At 40.4% G+C, this 17,291-nt stretch overlaps 2 protein-coding genes across 6 annotated transcripts; both read left to right on the top strand.

The window, feature by feature from the left end:
- The first annotated feature begins 1,668 nt into the window (after positions 1 to 1,668).
- LOC117434002 (transcription factor Spi-C) lies at positions 1,669 to 5,977 on the top strand. Of its 4 annotated transcripts, none has more exons than XM_034056485.3 (6): positions 1,669 to 1,806; positions 1,976 to 2,016; positions 2,546 to 2,868; positions 3,671 to 3,795; positions 4,581 to 4,728; positions 5,272 to 5,977. In XM_034056485.3, the coding sequence occupies exons 3-6, from the start codon at positions 2,562 to 2,564 to the stop codon at positions 5,583 to 5,585; spliced, it is 894 nt and encodes a 297-aa protein (XP_033912376.3). In that variant the 5' UTR covers positions 1,669 to 1,806; positions 1,976 to 2,016; positions 2,546 to 2,561; the 3' UTR covers positions 5,586 to 5,977. The 4 variants fall into 4 exon arrangements, with proteins under 4 accessions (XP_033912376.3, XP_033912395.2, XP_033912385.2 ...); XM_034056504.3 differs by having other exon boundaries at positions 1,672 to 1,767; positions 2,673 to 2,868; XM_034056494.3 differs by having other exon boundaries at positions 1,672 to 1,806; positions 2,673 to 2,868.
- A 3,801-nt stretch (positions 5,978 to 9,778) lies between these two features.
- On the top strand, positions 9,779 to 17,187 carry LOC131696512 (adenosine receptor A1-like). Of its 2 annotated transcripts, none has more exons than XM_059004173.1 (2): positions 9,779 to 9,980; positions 13,168 to 17,187. In XM_059004173.1, the coding sequence occupies exons 1-2, from the start codon at positions 9,973 to 9,975 to the stop codon at positions 13,847 to 13,849; spliced, it is 690 nt and encodes a 229-aa protein (XP_058860156.1). In that variant the 5' UTR covers positions 9,779 to 9,972; the 3' UTR covers positions 13,850 to 17,187. The 2 variants fall into 2 exon arrangements, with proteins under 2 accessions (XP_058860156.1, XP_058860155.1); XM_059004172.1 differs by lacking the exon at positions 9,779 to 9,980 and adding an exon at positions 11,296 to 12,443.
- Positions 17,188 to 17,291: the final 104 nt, after the last annotated feature.

The raw sequence follows: 17,291 nt of genomic DNA, 5'->3' as shown, positions 1-17,291 counted from the left end.
TAGCAAAAGATTTAAAATAAAAGAACAACGCAGTTTCCAGAATTAAAACAGTATCCAAAGTCAGTCTTCAAAATTGCAGAATATAGTGCTCGATAAGGCCCTGATGCCACAGTTCACTTGCAAATGAAAATGCACAAAAACAACTAAAGATCACAGATTTAAAAACAATACATCACAGTATCTACACCTGTTTAATGATTAACTGTTTTACATCACAGTAGATGGTCTCGTTCGCTTTGTTGCTGCATTTTCGTCGGGTGAACCTGGAGGAAGCGCTGTGTAACTGCACAAGAAAGACACCCCGATCTGCGCATGTGAGGAAAAAGCTGGGCTGTGACGGATAATCAAATAAATTATAACATTGAAGGGATGGGCTTTGTATCAGAAAACTGGTGACGGAGTCAGAAATCGCGTGTGTGACTGTAAGTGCGTTAATTTGTTCCAGTATATAATGGGAATTGATTTGTTTCTTAAGACAAGGATGGTAAAACGTGACTGACAGAGTATCTGAGTGTCTCATATCCAAGTGCTAACTGTATACAAAACATACCCACCCGATTCTCAATCAAAGACACTTTAGTAGCAGTTCTGCCTCAGTAATAATGGTCTAGATCTATTTGTTATTGGTTGGACCCCTGGTTTTATCGGCTGTCCTGTCACATGCGTGACAGCAGGGGGATACCATCGCTACCCAGAGCAGTTCTGCAGTGCCCGAGAGAAATGAATCAAATCAAATCAAACGACGAAAACACAATAGCACTGCAGGGGGCACCTCACCCTGTCCGAAGGGAGCTCAGAACCGAGGTCATGAAATCTGCCTTTGAAGTATGAGCTCTTCATGAGTTGTATATATTATAATAATAAATAATAATAAAACCTACACTTATACAACGTATTTGACCCCAAGGCACTTCCCAATAAAACCATAAAAACAACATCGCGATGGGACCCATCAAAACGCTGTACAATAAATCAAATAACGCTAAATGAAAAGTAAATGGAAATGAAACCTGTTCAGATTACAGTTTACATTGTCTGCGCTGCCCCTTCACTTGTGATACCTCTGATGGTATTTGACTCTGAATGGTTCTTATTGTAATTATTCAAATCGTTGTTTTTTTTTTTTTGTAAGTTCAGGACTTGCTTTTCAGTTACATGCCATAATTACATGCAGCAGTGCAAGCCTCTCATGTTTGCTGAACAGTTTTTGCCGACCCTTAAAAACATTTGTTAATGCGTTACCATTGAATAAACTAGCAGAAGTGCCTCCTATATATTCAGTGACTGGAAATGACCTGGCATTATCATTACATTAAAAACTCATACATATCAGTAATATCACAGTACGGCTGCTACTAGTACATTAGCAGAACCCTACGCGATAGAAGCATTAACCCCTTTGGAGCAAACAACAATAACCAAACACAATAACACGGAGGGCAGAGCCATGGAATATTACACAGTTCCCAAAGTGGAACCCGACCAGGAACTGCCCCAGGTAGCAGATAAGAAGGGGTTGTTAATCTGCTTGTCAGTTTGATTGTCTGAGAAACTTTGCATAACTTGATAAGAATCAACGCAAGATTGGACGCCTGCTTGGCAGGGAACATGAGGGGATTTTGGAAGCACGATATAAAACTGCGGTACAAACGAGCACTCAGTGCAGGAGAAGTGAAGCCCGGTATTGGACGTAATCGCCTTGCTTCCTCTTCTACACACACAGCAGCACAGCCTGTTCGCTCTGTTTTCTAAGAACACACTGAGAGGGTGAATTCCACACTCCTTTTTATTCCTTTTTCATTCAAGGTACCTTGTCGTGTTTCACTTTGCAGATTTTAACTGTAAATTGTTGTATTATTCAAACTATTTGTTATTTATTTAGAATTGCTAATTGTATTCCTAATAATAATAATAATAATAATAATAATAATAATAATAATAATAATAATAATTGTTCATTAATCTCTTTTTTCAGATTGTTTCCAGATGTTGGCCTCCCTACAAACTGTTACTATGGTAAGTACTATATAGTACTGTAGATGTATATAGAATTTAATTTTAAAGTCATTACTCGTATAATCGCTATACTTCTGTTTTATGGGGGTTAAGACAATAGTTAAAGAAGTTGCTTGATTAATGAATTCATTCATTCATTCATTAACGAATTAATTTCTACTGATTTATTTTATCACATGCACTTCGTTTAGATTCTTCTCAAAGCGAACTTGCATAGAGAATATTTTTCCATGTCACATTTGTTTTTAAGCAAATAATAACATTAATAAATAAAAAGTCCCTGCATCTGATAAGCTCAGTCACATTAATGCATGTTTGTTTGCAGGAGCTCAGTCACATTAATGCGTGCCTGTTTGCAGGAGCTCAGTCACATTAATGCATGTTTGTTTGCAGGAGCTCAGTCACATTAATGCATGTTTGTTTGCAGGAGCTCAGTCACATTAATGCGTGTTTGTTTGCAGGAGCTCAGTCACATTAATGCATGTTTGTTTGCAGGAGCTCAGTCTCATTAATGCGTGTTTGTTTGCAGGAGCTCAGTCCCATCAATGCGTGCTTGTTTGCAGGAGCTCAGTCCCATCAATGTGTGCTTGTTTGCAGGTGTAGTATCTATCTCTCTATCTATCTATGTATATTTAACAGTGGTGTGCTTTGCACAGCTCCCCTTCTCTCCCTGCTGTGATGGCGGCACCAGCAGTGACTCAGACTCGTCCAACTCGTTTGCTGTGGCGGACATGGACCTGGATGTCATTGAAGAGTATTTAAATGAACAGAGAAGTACGAGTGCACACCTGGCTGAGGTCCAGCCTGAGCCAGGAGATTGCTGCTGGAATGAGGAAGAAACCCGGATTATAGGTAAGAGAGGGACTTTCCAGAACGCTGCTGGAAACGCACTCCGCAGTCACAACAGGCATGCCGTTATTGAATCACACTTCATGTGTACAGTTACCATGAGCTCGCTCAGCCCGTGTATTTACAGTACACGCTGTTCCAGTCGCCTTGAAACAAACTCATTTCTGACCTGATAAAGTGAGTGTAAAGTCTACATAAAAACAAACAACTCGACAGAGACGCGACACCTCAGAGAATTATATATATATATATCAGAGAATTCAATATATCCTGTTCAAATGTATGCACAAGTAAAACCAGTTGCTGTTAAGAGAACATGGTGTTATTCTGGCTGGGATCAGCCTTTTTTTCTCTGACATGAGAATTTTGCATACCACAGTGCAGTATGAGCAATTTCTGCTAAGGTTTACAGCGACTTGATTAAAGAAAATATACAAACAACTCACATTTCTGTGCAGTTGCAAAAACAGAGATCAACGTTTTCAATGCTGCTTCTCCAGACAGAGTGAAGCGTCTTACTGGGGGACTGCTGGTAAATCTGTTGCCATGTATTCAAACCAGCGTAACCCGATAAGCAAATTAAACTGATGATCACATCAGCACAGCATGCAAATCCCATGGTTCAGTCTGGGGTGTAGCCGCACTGAGACAGTGATTTACTGAATCTTTCTACATTGTATAAATTCTGCAAAGTATGCATCAAAACATGTGTTTCGTGTATCTAGGGTATTTTTGATGTTTAAGTAAATATAGTTGTAGGCTTGTTTGCTGTTCATAAAGTTAGAGTCTGCTTTTGTTTTATTAGAGAACAGCTGGTCTGGACGGTTTCCCTACGAGTGGCATCTTTACAGCACGCTTTCAAACCCCAGCTCTGAATACTGTGGGCAAGCGCAAGCCCCTGCCTGGCACAGCACTGCCAGCGTCGAGTGGGTGAGTACAGCATATCAGTTTACCAGATTAGAAAACAAAGAGGCTTTCAAGAAGTCAGCTTTCAGTTTGTTAACTTTTAATGACGGTTAGAAAAAAATCTGCTCTTTGACGACTTCTCATCACAGCATGAATAAGTCTGACCCGAGTCTGCAGGTCTGTTGTTTAAACTCCTGATCATGAAGAGCATTTCATTGAGGGTAGTTCTGAAAGCCGACACTGAGTGCTCAACTAGTGTGAGTTTCTAACCCTTGCATGGTATACAGGTGGAAACACTTCAGGCTTTCAAGGTTTCAGCAGCACTCAGCTGTGATAAGGCATGTGATGTCATGGTCGTGTGACCTCATGCTCGTGTGAGGTCGTGCTCGTGTGAGGTTGTGGTTGTATGATGTCATGCTCATGTGAGGTCATGATCGTGTGAGGTCATGGCCGTGTGAGGTCGTGGTCGTGTGATGTCGTGGTCGTGTGAGGTCATGGTCGTGTGATGCCGCGTCGTGGTCGTGTGAGGTCATGGTCGTGTGAGGTCGTGGTCGTGTGATGTCGCGTCGTGGTCGTGTGATGTCGTGGTCGTGTGATGTCATGCTCGTGTGAGGTCATGCTCGTGTGATGTCATACTCGTGTGATGTCATGCTCGTGTGATGTACAGTTGATTAGCCTCTGTATCCATTTGCAGTAATACTTGATGCTTGCTTCACATGGTGCCCTAGTGCTGCACAGCACATTCCTCCACCCATCCCTGAATGACTCTGTATACTGAGCCCCCTAACGCCCTTCTGAACTCTCTGCAGGGCCACTGCCAGTCTGGGTATGAAGTGTGTCCAAGCAGCGATTCAGACTCCCAGTCCATGATCTCTGCATCCAATGACAATGACATCCCCACCTTGGACAGAAGAGCAAAGAAAAACCCCAGCAGTCCCCAGCTAACATCCCCCATTGGTATGCGTTCTTCTAAACCAATTGCAGGCGTGCATTTATTTGGAGATTCCTGTGTGATGTCATATGGAAAGCATTGAAGTGATGGAAGTTTACCAGGGCTGATCTGCAGTTGACCATGGCTTAGCTGTGCTTGCACTACAGTGCCATTCCGTCTGATCACATCATAGCATGGGCTTTTCTTTTGTGCTTTTAATAATGTAAGGATATTTGTTTCAGCATTCAAAAATGAAATAAAAATGAATTCATGTTTAATTAATGCAATTGTCATACTAGATACAATCACTGATATGCAACTGCTGTAACAGCATTTACAAAAGTGTGTTTTTTGTGGGGTTCGTGTTTAGTCAAATCTACCGCGGGGTTCTATAAACTCCACAAGCCCACAGCAAGGTTTTAAAAATGAATCTTACTCGCATGAGCAGCATTGTCACCGGCGCCCGCTGTTTCTCCTGCAGATCTCAGCACGGGCATCGCACAAGGTCTTTGTAACTAACAGGTCTTTGTAACTAACAGGTCTTTCTGTCTCTCTTCTCAAACGCCCAGGTAAAAAGAAAGAGCGCCTCTTCCAGTTTCTCTACGAGATGCTCCAGACCCCGGAGATGCGACCCTGCGTCTGGTGGGTGCAGTCCCACAGCGGCAGGTTTCAGTTCTCCTCACAGAACAAGGAGAAACTCGCCGAGATGTGGGGGCGGAGGAAAGGCAACCGGAAGACCATGACTTACCAGAAGATGGCCCGAGCTTTGAGGAATTACTCCCGGACCGGGGAGATCTCCAAGGTGAAGAGGAAGCTCACCTACCAGTTCAGCGATTTCATTCTGAGCAGGCTACAGGGAGAGATCAAGAGAGGGAGCAAATGATAGAGAGGACTGTCAGGGAAGAACCCCTGGAAGAAAAAACCATAAATACTGAGTATTTACTAACCTTGTAACTTGCACTGTCAAACGCTGAGATCTGAAAAAACGCTTGCTTGTAAATTTAATCAGAGTTCTGATCGGGTTGAACTGTGTGTCACTTTTTTTTTTTTTTAAGTGAAACTGCCATTATGAAATCTAGTTTACAATCGTAGATGCTGAGAAAAGTGGAAAGTCGTCAGGCTTTGGAAATATGTCTGTAAATCTAAGGATTACCTTTATTCTTTTTTAAAAGTTAAAACTACTTTATAAGTAGCCATAATGTTCATGTTGGAACACCTGCCTGACTTGTTTACGTTTATTATCATTTTTTTGGAATAAAATATTCTTGTAATATACACCGGTTGTATATTTTGTATGACTTTTTTTTCTCATTAGTACTTTCGCTTGAGAACAGAAATATGCTGTAGTAACTATGCACAATAACATTATAAGTATGTGTAAATGCACATGTCTGTACTATAACTGCCATGTAAACACGCAGTAATTAGAGACTCTTGATATAAAGCGTTACCCAGTTATCCTGGCATTGACATTTTAAAGGAGTAAATCTGGTTGTAGATTGTATGCAGCCGCGTGTGAACGATCCCTACAGTACCGTGCCAGCAGGAATGTTTTGCCAGCCTGGCACTGTGTAAGGCAGGCGCGCTCCTGTTTAATCTCGTACACCTTTGTGTGCAGAACCTTGAACAGCTTTTACTGGGAGCAGCAGCGATTGCATTGTAAGTGTAGTGAGCAGGATTCGCACTGCAGCAGGTCTCAGGTGTAACATCTGGCAGCGGTTAGCTTTTACATGAGTGAATTATCATCAGCTAGACAAACAGAGGCAGCAGACCAAGGTACCTTATCAGCTACTTATTAGGATCGTAAAGGGAGTTTTGTAATGTTAATGTTTTACTGAGTTTTAGTTAAACATATATATATATATATATATATATATATATATATATATATATATATATATATATATATATATAGTTCGCCAGTTCGCGCCCAGCCTTCTCGTGTTTATAAGTGCATGGTTATTTTAGTGAAACCTGCCTGTAATTCTCTTTTGTAGCCACAAGGTGTCATAAGAGATGCACAGACTGAAAGCAGCGCTATAGTTTCCTTACCATTCAGCGCTTCGTATAGTTGTTTATTATTATTATTATTATTATTATTATTATTATTATTATTATTATCGTAACAAACACACAGGGTTCTCCTGGAAAATATAACTTTCAAATATTTCCTTAACATAAACGACTTTGTTGATCTAAATATAAGACCAATAATATTACTATTTTAATTAACGTTAATAAGCAAAATTCAAGCCAAAAACAAAACAAAACAAAACAAAACAAAAAACACAATCTTCAACTCCTGTTTGCTTGGAGAGGAAATCAAAATACAGAGCAAGTTAAAGTTCCTAATGTTTTTAAAATAATAACATGAATTAATAACATATTTATAGACAGTGGAAAGCCCAGGCCGCGACCTCCGGTGGTCATTTCCGCGGTGTGTTGCCTGGGCGACCTGCTGGTCAGTGGCTGAGTGAAGCTGAAGCTGGCGGGGGCGGCGGGGCTCAGTGTGGGATCTGTGGTCGCACCCCCGCCCCACCCAGACAAGGGCGAACACATTTTAAAATAAAAAACCGAAAGCTCAGTGCTGCCCCTTCCGGCTATCTCATTAGACACGTATCAGCGTGTCAACATGTCTAAGTAAGTAAGTTTATGTTTTATAAAACTATAATGGCAGAAGATGTGCTGGAATGTAAAAGTGCGACATACCACGGTCAAAGCCTTGTTAATGTATAGTGGCATATTTAGGGTTAAAGACACGAAGGATATTTGAATAACTTAAATACTGAAACAGAATTCAAATGTACTGCTGCAGCTGTTTGAATGGGAACGGTGGGCGGTATTTTAGTGGAATTCGTATATCTGGCTTCGTTCTTTTTCGACGGGGGCTGTCAAACACTGTAATATGTCACTCACCGTGCACAATAACGTTTATTTATATTGAACCAATTCAAGTTTGTTTTTGTTTGTTTGTTTTTATTGAAACAATGTTAAAACGACTGTGGTTACAATCTCACGTCTGAGTCACACAGCAATAAACAACATGAACTCAATACCACACAGTTGTACAAGAATGATAATACAGAACACTTTGAAAAGTGAACTTTTTATCTCCTAATGAAAGTCAGTTTGGAAGTTTCAATGAAGCTTTTTACTTGTTTAATCATGTAACAGGGTCAGTCGTCACATTTAGACGACTTGCACTCAGGTCGTCACGGCGTCTATTTTGGAACAATTTGATAACCATCCCACATGCCCAAGAACTTTGTTTATTGTTCTTCTTATTCAAATTTTCCAAACGCAAACATAAACATGAGTCCAGTGCTTACACTCGCACACACGCAAAAACAAGTATTATTCAAATGTATCTTTCAGTTTCCCGGACAGGAAAACCGCACACACAGACCTGCATGCAAATATCAGTACGGCACTGCGGTGTCCATGAGTCGGGGTTCTTTCTCCTTACATTTTCCATGTGTTCTTTGTGTTGGTACCATTTCTACTTTCACTGAATCAATGTGCTATTTCAACACAATTCAGTGTATTCTCTGTATAAAGCGCTAACACATTAACAACGTAATCGCATTAAATATTATTGATAAAATACAAGACATCAACATTGGTTTCCAATTCATATAACTTGCACTGTCAAACGCTGAGATCTGAAAAAACGCTTGCTTGTAAATTTAATCAGAGTTCTGATCGGGTTGAACTGTGTGTCACTTTTTTTTTTTTTAAGTGAAACTGCCATTATGAAATCTAGTTTACAATCGTGGATGCTGAGAAAAGTGGAAAGTCGTTAGGCTAATATGTCTGTAAATCTAAGGATTACCTTTATTATTTTTTAAAAGTTAAAACTACTTTATAAGTAGCCATAATGTTCATGTTGGAACACCTGCCTGACTTGTTTACGTTTATTATCATTTTTTTGGAATAAAATATTCTTGTAATATACACCGGTTGTATATTTTGTATGACTTTTTTTTCTCATAAGTACTTTTGCTTGAGAACAGAAAAATGCTGTAGTAACTATGCACAATAACATTATAAGTATGTGTAAATGCACATGTCTGTACTATAACTGCCATGTAAACACGCAGTAATTAGAGACTCTTGATATAAAGCGTTACCCAGTTATCCTGGCATTGACATTTTAAAGGAGTAAATCTGGTTGTAGATTGTATGCAGCCGCGTGTGAACGATCCCTACAGTACCGTGCCAGCAGGAATGTTTTGCCAGCCTGGCACTGTGTAAGGCAGGCGCGCTCCTGTTTAATCTCGTACACCTTTGTGTGCAGAACCTTGAACAGCTTTTATTGGAAGCAGCAGCGATTGCATTGTAAGTGTAGTGAGCAGGATTCGCACTGCAGCAGGTCTCAGGTGTAACATCTGGCAGCGGTTAGCTTTTACATGAGTGAATTATCATCAGCTAGACAAACAGAGGCAGCAGACCAAGGTACCTTATCAGCTACTTATTAGGATCGTAAAGGGAGTTTTGTAATGTTAATGTTTTACTGAGTTTTAGTTAAACATATATATATATATATATATAGTTCGCTAGTTCGCGCCCAGCCTTCTCGTGTTTATAAGTGCATGGTTATTTTAGTGAAACCTGCCTGTAATTCTCTTTTGTAGCCACAAGGTGTCATAAGAGATGCACAGACTGAAAGCAGCGCTATAGTTTCCTTACCATTCAGCGCTTCGTATAGTTTATTATTATTATTATTATTATTATTATTATTATTATTATTATTATTATTATTATTATCGTAACAAACACACAGGGTTCTCCTGGAAAATATAACTTTCAAATATTTCCTTAACATAAACGACTTTGTTGATCTAAATATAAGACCAATAATATTACTATTTTAATTAACGTTAATAAGCAAAATTCAAGCCAAAAACAAAACAAAACAAAACAAAACAAAACAAAAAACACAATCTTCAACTCCTGTTTGCTTGGAGAGGAAATCAAAATACAGAGCAAGTTAAAGTTCCTAATGTTTTTAAAATAATAACATATTTATAGACAGTGGAAAGCCCAGGCCGCGACCTCCGGTGGTCATTTCCGCGGTGTGTTGCCTGGGCGACCTGCTGGTCAGTGGCTGAGTGAAGCTGAAGCTGGCGGGGGCGGCGGGGCTCAGTGTGGGATCCGTGGTCGCACCCCCGCCCCACCCAGACAAGGGCGAACACATTTTAAAATAAAAAACCGAAAGCTCAGTGCTGTCCCTTCCGGCTATCTCATTAGACACGTATCAGCGTGTCAACATGTCTAAGTAAGTAAGTTTATGTTTTATAAAACTATAATGGCAGCAGATGTGCTGGAATGTAAAGTGCGACATACCACGGTCAAAGCCTTGTTAATGTATAGTGGCATATTTAGGGTTAAAGACACGATGGATATCTGAATAACTTAAATACTGAAACAGAATTCAAATGTACTGCTGCAGCTGTTTGAATGGGAACGGTGGGCGGTATTTTAGTGGAATTCGTATATCTGGCTTCGTCCTTTTTCGACGGGGGCTGTCAAACACTGTAATACGTCACTCACCGTGCACAATAACGTTTATTTATATTGAACCAATTCAAGTTTGTTTTTGTTTGTTTGTTTTTATTGAAACAATGTTAAAACGACTGTGGTTACAATCTCACGTCTGAGTCACACAGCAATAAACAACATGAACTCAATACCACACAGTTGTACAAGAATGATAATACAGAACACTTTGAAAAGTGAACTTTTTATCTCCAATGAAGTTTTTTAAATGTTTAATCATGTAACAGGGTCAGTCGTCACATTTAGACGACTTGCACTCAGGTCGTCACGGCGTCTATTTTGGAACAATTTGATAACCATCCCACATGCCCAAGAGCTTTGTTTATTGTTCTTCTTATTCAAATTTTCCAAACGCAAACATAAACATGAGTCCAGTGCTTACACTCGCACACACGCAAAAACAAGTATTATTCAAATGTATCTTTCAGTTTCCCGGACAGGAAAACCGCACACACAGACCTGCATGCAAATATCAGTACGGCACTGCGGTGTCCATGAGTAGGGGTACTTTCTCCTTACATTTTCCATGTGTTCTTTGTGTTGGTACCATTTCTACTTTCACTGAATCAATGTGCTATTTCAACACAATTCAGTGTATTCTCTGTATAAAGCGCTAACACATTAACAACGTAATCGCATTAAATATTATTGATAACATACAAGACATCAACATTGGTTTCCAATTCATTTTCTAACAGCAACGAACAACGGTAACTGATACATGTAAATGTTAGTTACCCGACACCAAAAGAAAATCATATTCAACTATGCCATAAGCGATGCCATGACACAAGAGGTATCGTGTGACGTGGTCAATGACGCATGATGGCTGGCGCGGCCTGAGATTAGAACGGCTTGACCTCAATGGTGGAGACTCTATTGAGCTTCACGTCCATAACTGTTAAGGGCACAATTGTGGGAGACTGATGGGGATTGGCCTCACCTGGCAAACAACGAATTATTGATCAATAATCCCCAGGAGGGATGGTGTTTAAACAGAGCCCTTTCTGCATTTTAGTGGAGAGAGCACCAGAAACAAGGGTGGGATACTGGTAGCATGGCAATGGTAAAACAGGGGATTTCAAAATGTTTTTTTCTGTTTTGTTTATGCTGGGCTGTAGGGTTGAGCTCTCCCCAGGGTAACCCGTACCCTAGTTTAGTTAGTGCATTCCAAGCCTAGGCTTTGTTTTGTGCCTTTTGTTTTGTAGTGCTTGCCAGCACTATCTCCTCATTATTTTGACACACAGCCTTGTGTTGAGTCCAGTGATAAGAAAGATTAAAGAAGGGGTTACTCTTTCTCTAAGCTTTGGCTTCTCACACGACCCTACAGGAAAAGATGACTCCCCCAAGCAGTTAGCTCCTCCCACAAAGCAGGTGACACTCAGTTATTAGCTCCACCCACTAAAAAAGCAACACTCAGTTAAATGTAAATATAAAGGTCTTGTCAGATAGCTAACTGAGCTGCCAGAGACAGACAGCAGATGAGACAAAAGCACTGCCTGGATTACACTTGAGAGAAACACTGTAAAATAATCCATTTCATCACGGCAACATCAAAATACCGTGGAATGAATGACATGGAAGATTTTTATTTTTTTCAAACAACACTGGCTTTTTATGCCCAGCTAATGAGAGCTCAAAACATGATTTTAAGGAAGGTGATTGGTTGTCAAGTTATAGAATATGATTCACTGTAATTGCGTTTTGATTTCCAAAACAAAACAACAACAAAAAAACAAGATTTGTCTGCGCCTTGCATTTAACAGTGAGGCTTTGTATGAAAACCACACAGAACTGAACACGTTTGCATTGAAGGCAGGAGAAGCTTCCTCCTCATTCAAGTCCTCAGCATGGCACTTGAAGACGATATTGTGTATATCGTGGTTGAGGTGGTCATCGCGCTCGTGTCCTGCCTGGGAAACCTGCTGGTCATTGGGGCAGTGAGGCTCAACCACTCCCTGAGAGAGCCCACCTTCTTGTTCATTGTTTCCCTGGCTGTGGCAGACTTAGCCGTGGGAGCTGTGGTCATTCCTCTCGCCATCATCCTTATCGCTGGACTGGAAACACATTTCTACACCTGCCTGTTCATCTCCTGTGTCATACTGATATTAACTCAGAGCTCAATCCTGTCCCTTCTGGCTATTGCATTAGACAGGTATCTACGTGTCAAGATCCCAATTAGGTAAGTAAAGAAGTCCCTGTCCAGGGGTTGTTCATTGTATAGAACTACTGTAAAAGTCCTGGAGGAAAGTCAACGTAAATGAGCAATAAAAATCTTGCTGGCAGAAACCAAATAAATGGCAATATATCAAAATGTAATATAATGCATTTTGGAAAATACACATGCATTTGACAATATACAGTATGCTGCAAAATATATTCAAATATATAAATAAATATAACAAGAAAGGTCATTTGTGCACTACAATGCTTGATATTGACGAGGTGCTGACCAGTATAAGGTAATTACATGTAATGAAAGTAGAGTCTCTACGGCAATGCAAAAGTTCAAAATTCTTTCAGGAAAACTTTCAGTTGAGATGGCTTACCAAAAGAGTTTCAGTAGAGACTTTCATGGTCACACTCTTGTCATCTTGCTTCAAAAGGATTCATTATTTAACTGTTTTATTTTCTTCCAAAAAATTAATTAAAAAACACGATTATAAAAACAAACAAACAAACCGTTTCAACACTATCGTGTCTTCATCAGGTTTTTTTTTGTGAACCTGATGAAGACACGGTAGTGTTGAAACGCGTTGACTCTACTTTCATGACATATAAATAAATATATTATTAAATACATGTACAGTACAGAGCCTGCTGACCCTGGAAATCATTTCCTAACGGTAAGCATGTGCACACTTTCTCTCACATTTACAAGAAGTCGTTTTGTTTTGCTGCTGCAGGTACAAGACCATTGTTACCCAGCGGCGTGCCTGGGCAGTAGTTGCAGCCTGCTGGCTGCTCTCCACAGTGCTGGGCATCATCCCCATGTTCGGGTGGAATAACAAAGCAAGCCTTGGGAACGAGACGATGAACTCCAGCTGCATGAACTGCACGTTCATATCCGTCATTAGCATGACCTACATGGTCTACCTGAACTTCTTCGGCTGGGTGTTGGTCCCCCTGCTGATGATGATTTGTTTGTACGTGGAAATATTTTACAGGATCAGAAAACAGCTGAACCAGAACACGGCCAACTCCACAGAATCCACAAGATATTACAGGAAGGAACAGAAACTGGCGAGGTCCCTGGCTGTGGTCTTGTTCTTGTTTGCTGTGTGTTGGCTTCCTCTGCACATCATCAACAGTGTTCAGTTCTTCAGCCCTCAGACTGAAGTCCCTCAGATCGCCATCTATAGTGGCATTCTCTTGACTCACGCTAACTCTGCAGCTAACCCCATTGTGTATGCTTTCAGGATAAAGAAATTCAGAGACGCGTACACTCAGCTCTGGAATAAATACTTTCACTGGAAAGAGCCTGGATTGCCTGGCTCCACTACAGTGGAACACAACAGTGACGCCCAAGTCACTCACAGCACAGTGGAGAGATCGAAGCCGATCTCAGCTGGCAGTGTTTACCAATGAGAGTTCAGCTGATTTACAGTACATTCGAACTGAAGAGCAGCCCCCCTGAACTCAGGAGAAAGCACGTCAAACCAGCTGCATACTCTTTAAGGCACAAATTCTGCCGTCTTATGCAATTTACTAAATGCATGTGAAATAACTTCATCTTATATATGAGCTTCCTTAACTCCCCCCCAAATAAATATAGGATGTATTGATCAGATATTAATTGTACCAAAACATGTATCTTACCAATTTTGCTAACCGATTTTAATCTAAACTTAAATCCAGCCTCTGAAGGTCCGTGGTTGCAGTAAACAAGTTAATAGATGCAGTGTGTGTGTGTGTGTGTGTGTATTGAGAGATAGATATAGATGTAGATATGCGTGGGTGTGAAAACATATTTCCATGTAAATTCATACAGTAAATATGTATGCATATATTTCAGAATGTATCATTTATACTGTATATAACAGAGCCCACCAATACTTTTGCGGTATATTTCATATGTGTTTATTTATTATTTTGTTCATAATGGTTGTATCACAGTGGTTGCAATGACTTCTCTCTGTTTGGGACACCCTTTTTCAGTGGAATTTGACAGATTTTCCAATCTGAGAAGTTTTTAACTCAAATTTCAAATCATAATATCTATTTTTTTTAATATAATCTATACCCCGTGGAGCAGTTGAAGCAGCATTCGTGTTATCTGGGGAGTGGGTGGAACCTGCCAAAGGCAAAACTGATTAATTGAAATGTATTCATTTCCGCAGCCTAGCTCTTCTGAATTTCACAATGCAAGCACTGCAAGCAGAGTTGCATACATTTGCTAAATCTTTGACTATCTGGCCCCTAGTTTGCTGTTTCTTGCTGTATCTAATATGAAGTCAGTGACCCGTCTCTGAGGAAGAAGCAATCTCATAAACTGCCGACTTGCAGTTTCATACTCCCATTTCGACCTCAGCTGTGTTTCCGTTTCTTAGTCTGAATACTTCCAGTTCCTTAGAAAACTTTCAGTTTCCAGTTTGGCAGCTTCTAGTTATTGGTAGATTCAGTTGTTTGCTTTATATAGAGCCCTGTTAAAAAGTCTTTCCTATGTGCTAACTGTATGGTGTGGTTTGGTCTTAAAGGCCTAATCCAATATTCTAATGCTTTTCAGCTCTGGAGGCCCGGATTTGCACCAGCGCTTCCTTGTAGTCTTGCTGTTTTCATCGTTGCTTGGTCTTTAGGATGAAGAGCTCTTGCTTTTCCAGCATGATGTCTCTGAACTTTGCCCTTCCACTTTCTACAGATTCTCCTTGACCCAGCCTACAGCAATGGACAAACGTTTTGCATCACCTACAACATCAGGATTGAGACCTAATTTAAATATCTATCTATCTATCTATCTATCTATCTATCTATCTATCTATCTATCTATCTATGAATATAATTTGGATCTTTTAACTTTTAATTTGGATCACATAATCAAAGAAGCTGCAAAGTGATCTTGCAGAAGTCTACTGGAAGTGTTTCATGTTAGATTTTGAAATGTGACATTTTTGAATTTGTGTCAGTTGTTTGTTAAACTACAAAGCGGTGTGTGATTTCAGTATGTTAGCGTCACGTTATGCAGCTGGTTTAATCCGCCTTTATGAAGTGTAATGAGTTCATTCTATATAGAGGGTGCTGTGAATCTTCGGACCGTAGCTGTGTGTTGTGCGCACTTTGTCTCCAACGCTGGCCTTCCAGACATTGGAACATTCCGGGTGCATTGTGACTCTGTTGTGGCTGTGACTAAAGCATGATGTTTTTTTCAGTTTCCTCTATTTCTCGTATGTCTCTATTTTTAGTCGATATGTGTTGCCTTGTCTGGTCTTGAATCCTGTGCATATGACCCTTGTGCAGCTTTACATCTCAACCATGAAGTGCTGTATATACTGGCTCTGAACAAGTCAAGGTCTATGATGAATCCGTATCTTTGCCAAACCATTGCCAGTGCAGTGCATTTATAACCATGTACTGTGGTATCCAATGCTAAAAAGATATTTAGCAATGCTTAGTAATAATAACACAGTGAGAGGAAGGGTATCCCAGAAAACCTGATTTACTGTGGTAAAGAAATAGGAATGGCATTGTATAAGCTTGGGGATGGGGGACTGTGGAATTCAATGCAAACTCTATTGTGGTAAACGTGTATACAGTTCAACTGCCCTGGACTGGACGCTGGCAGCAATTCTTTATTATATCATGGCACGGCAGTGGATGTCTGTATTCCTTCACTCGCGATGCTACACTGTGTATTGCTCTTCTGTTTCGGTCACTAAGGCTTGGTCATTCTCTGTAAATGTAACTCGATTCAGGACCTGCTGCTTTCCTGCACCTTGCTTTAAAAGCCTTGTATGGTTTTAGAAGAGCCCACTATAACCTCTGTCAGCTAGCTGGATAGCTTGATATCTTGGTCTTTGCAACACATTACCAACACTGATAGGGCACAGGAAGTTTATTCAGAACTGATAGCATCATCCTGTACGTTCATTTTCTGCAACTGTGCACCATTAAACCTGCTGTGCCCTCCAAATCATGTTCCTGTATAATGTTAACAAATATGTATGTATTTGTGGTTAATGTAGAGGTTGTGTGCACAGGATGACTGTATTCAGTTTGCCTCTGAATGGCCCTTTTGATTCAAACAAGGAACAGAAAGGAGTAGAAAACCCCTCTTGGCATGTTTTCAAGCCCACATTAACTTGTTCAGCTCTGGTTTCTGCATTTAACAACAACTGTGTGCTTTGGAACAGCCGAACAAAAGCTGAGGTCAAAGGTACAAACAGAATGGAGTTTCAGATCAAGCAAACACCGCATGATAAGGAAAACACCCCAAACCTACAGCTGGTACCGTAATGGAAAAGAGTGTGTTATACTGCAATACCACTGAAAGCACGCGTGCACTTCTGACACGAGCAGTACTCTGGGATATCACTTGCTTTGACTTTATCAAATGCAATATCGGCAGTGATACAGGACTGTAACTTTTGACATGGTTGGCAAATTACTGCCCTGCATCCAGCCCTGACCCAAGCAGTTTAGACATGAGTAAACTGTGTAACTGTTATCAAGCACGTGTGTGCTTAGCACTAAGAGTGTAAATATGCATTGTAAAAAATGTGCCGTTCTCTGCAGTTTTCTCTATGAAACCTCATCTTGTTTATGAACTTGCCTGGTAGTTTGATAGTGATTTTTTTCAGCTGTTTTGTCATTTTTCATTCATTATATTTGTGTGGATCTCTCTCTCTCTCTCTCTCTCTCTCTCTCTCTCTCTCTCTCTCTCTCTCTCTCTCTCTCTCTCTCTCTCTCTTTCTTTCTTTCTCTCTCTGTCTCTCTCTCTCTCTCTCTCTCTCTCTCTGTCTCTCTCTCTCTCTCTCTCTTTCTTTCTCTCTCTGTCTCTCTCTCTCTCTCTCTCTCTGTCTCTCTCTCCCGCTCC

The sequence above is a fragment of the Acipenser ruthenus genome, chromosome 29 (assembly GCF_902713425.1).
Source record: "Acipenser ruthenus chromosome 29, fAciRut3.2 maternal haplotype, whole genome shotgun sequence".
Taxonomy (NCBI): Eukaryota; Metazoa; Chordata; class Actinopteri; order Acipenseriformes; family Acipenseridae; genus Acipenser; species Acipenser ruthenus.
The sequence above is the reverse complement of the archived record's forward strand: the minus strand, read 5'-3'. Positions and strand labels throughout refer to the sequence as shown.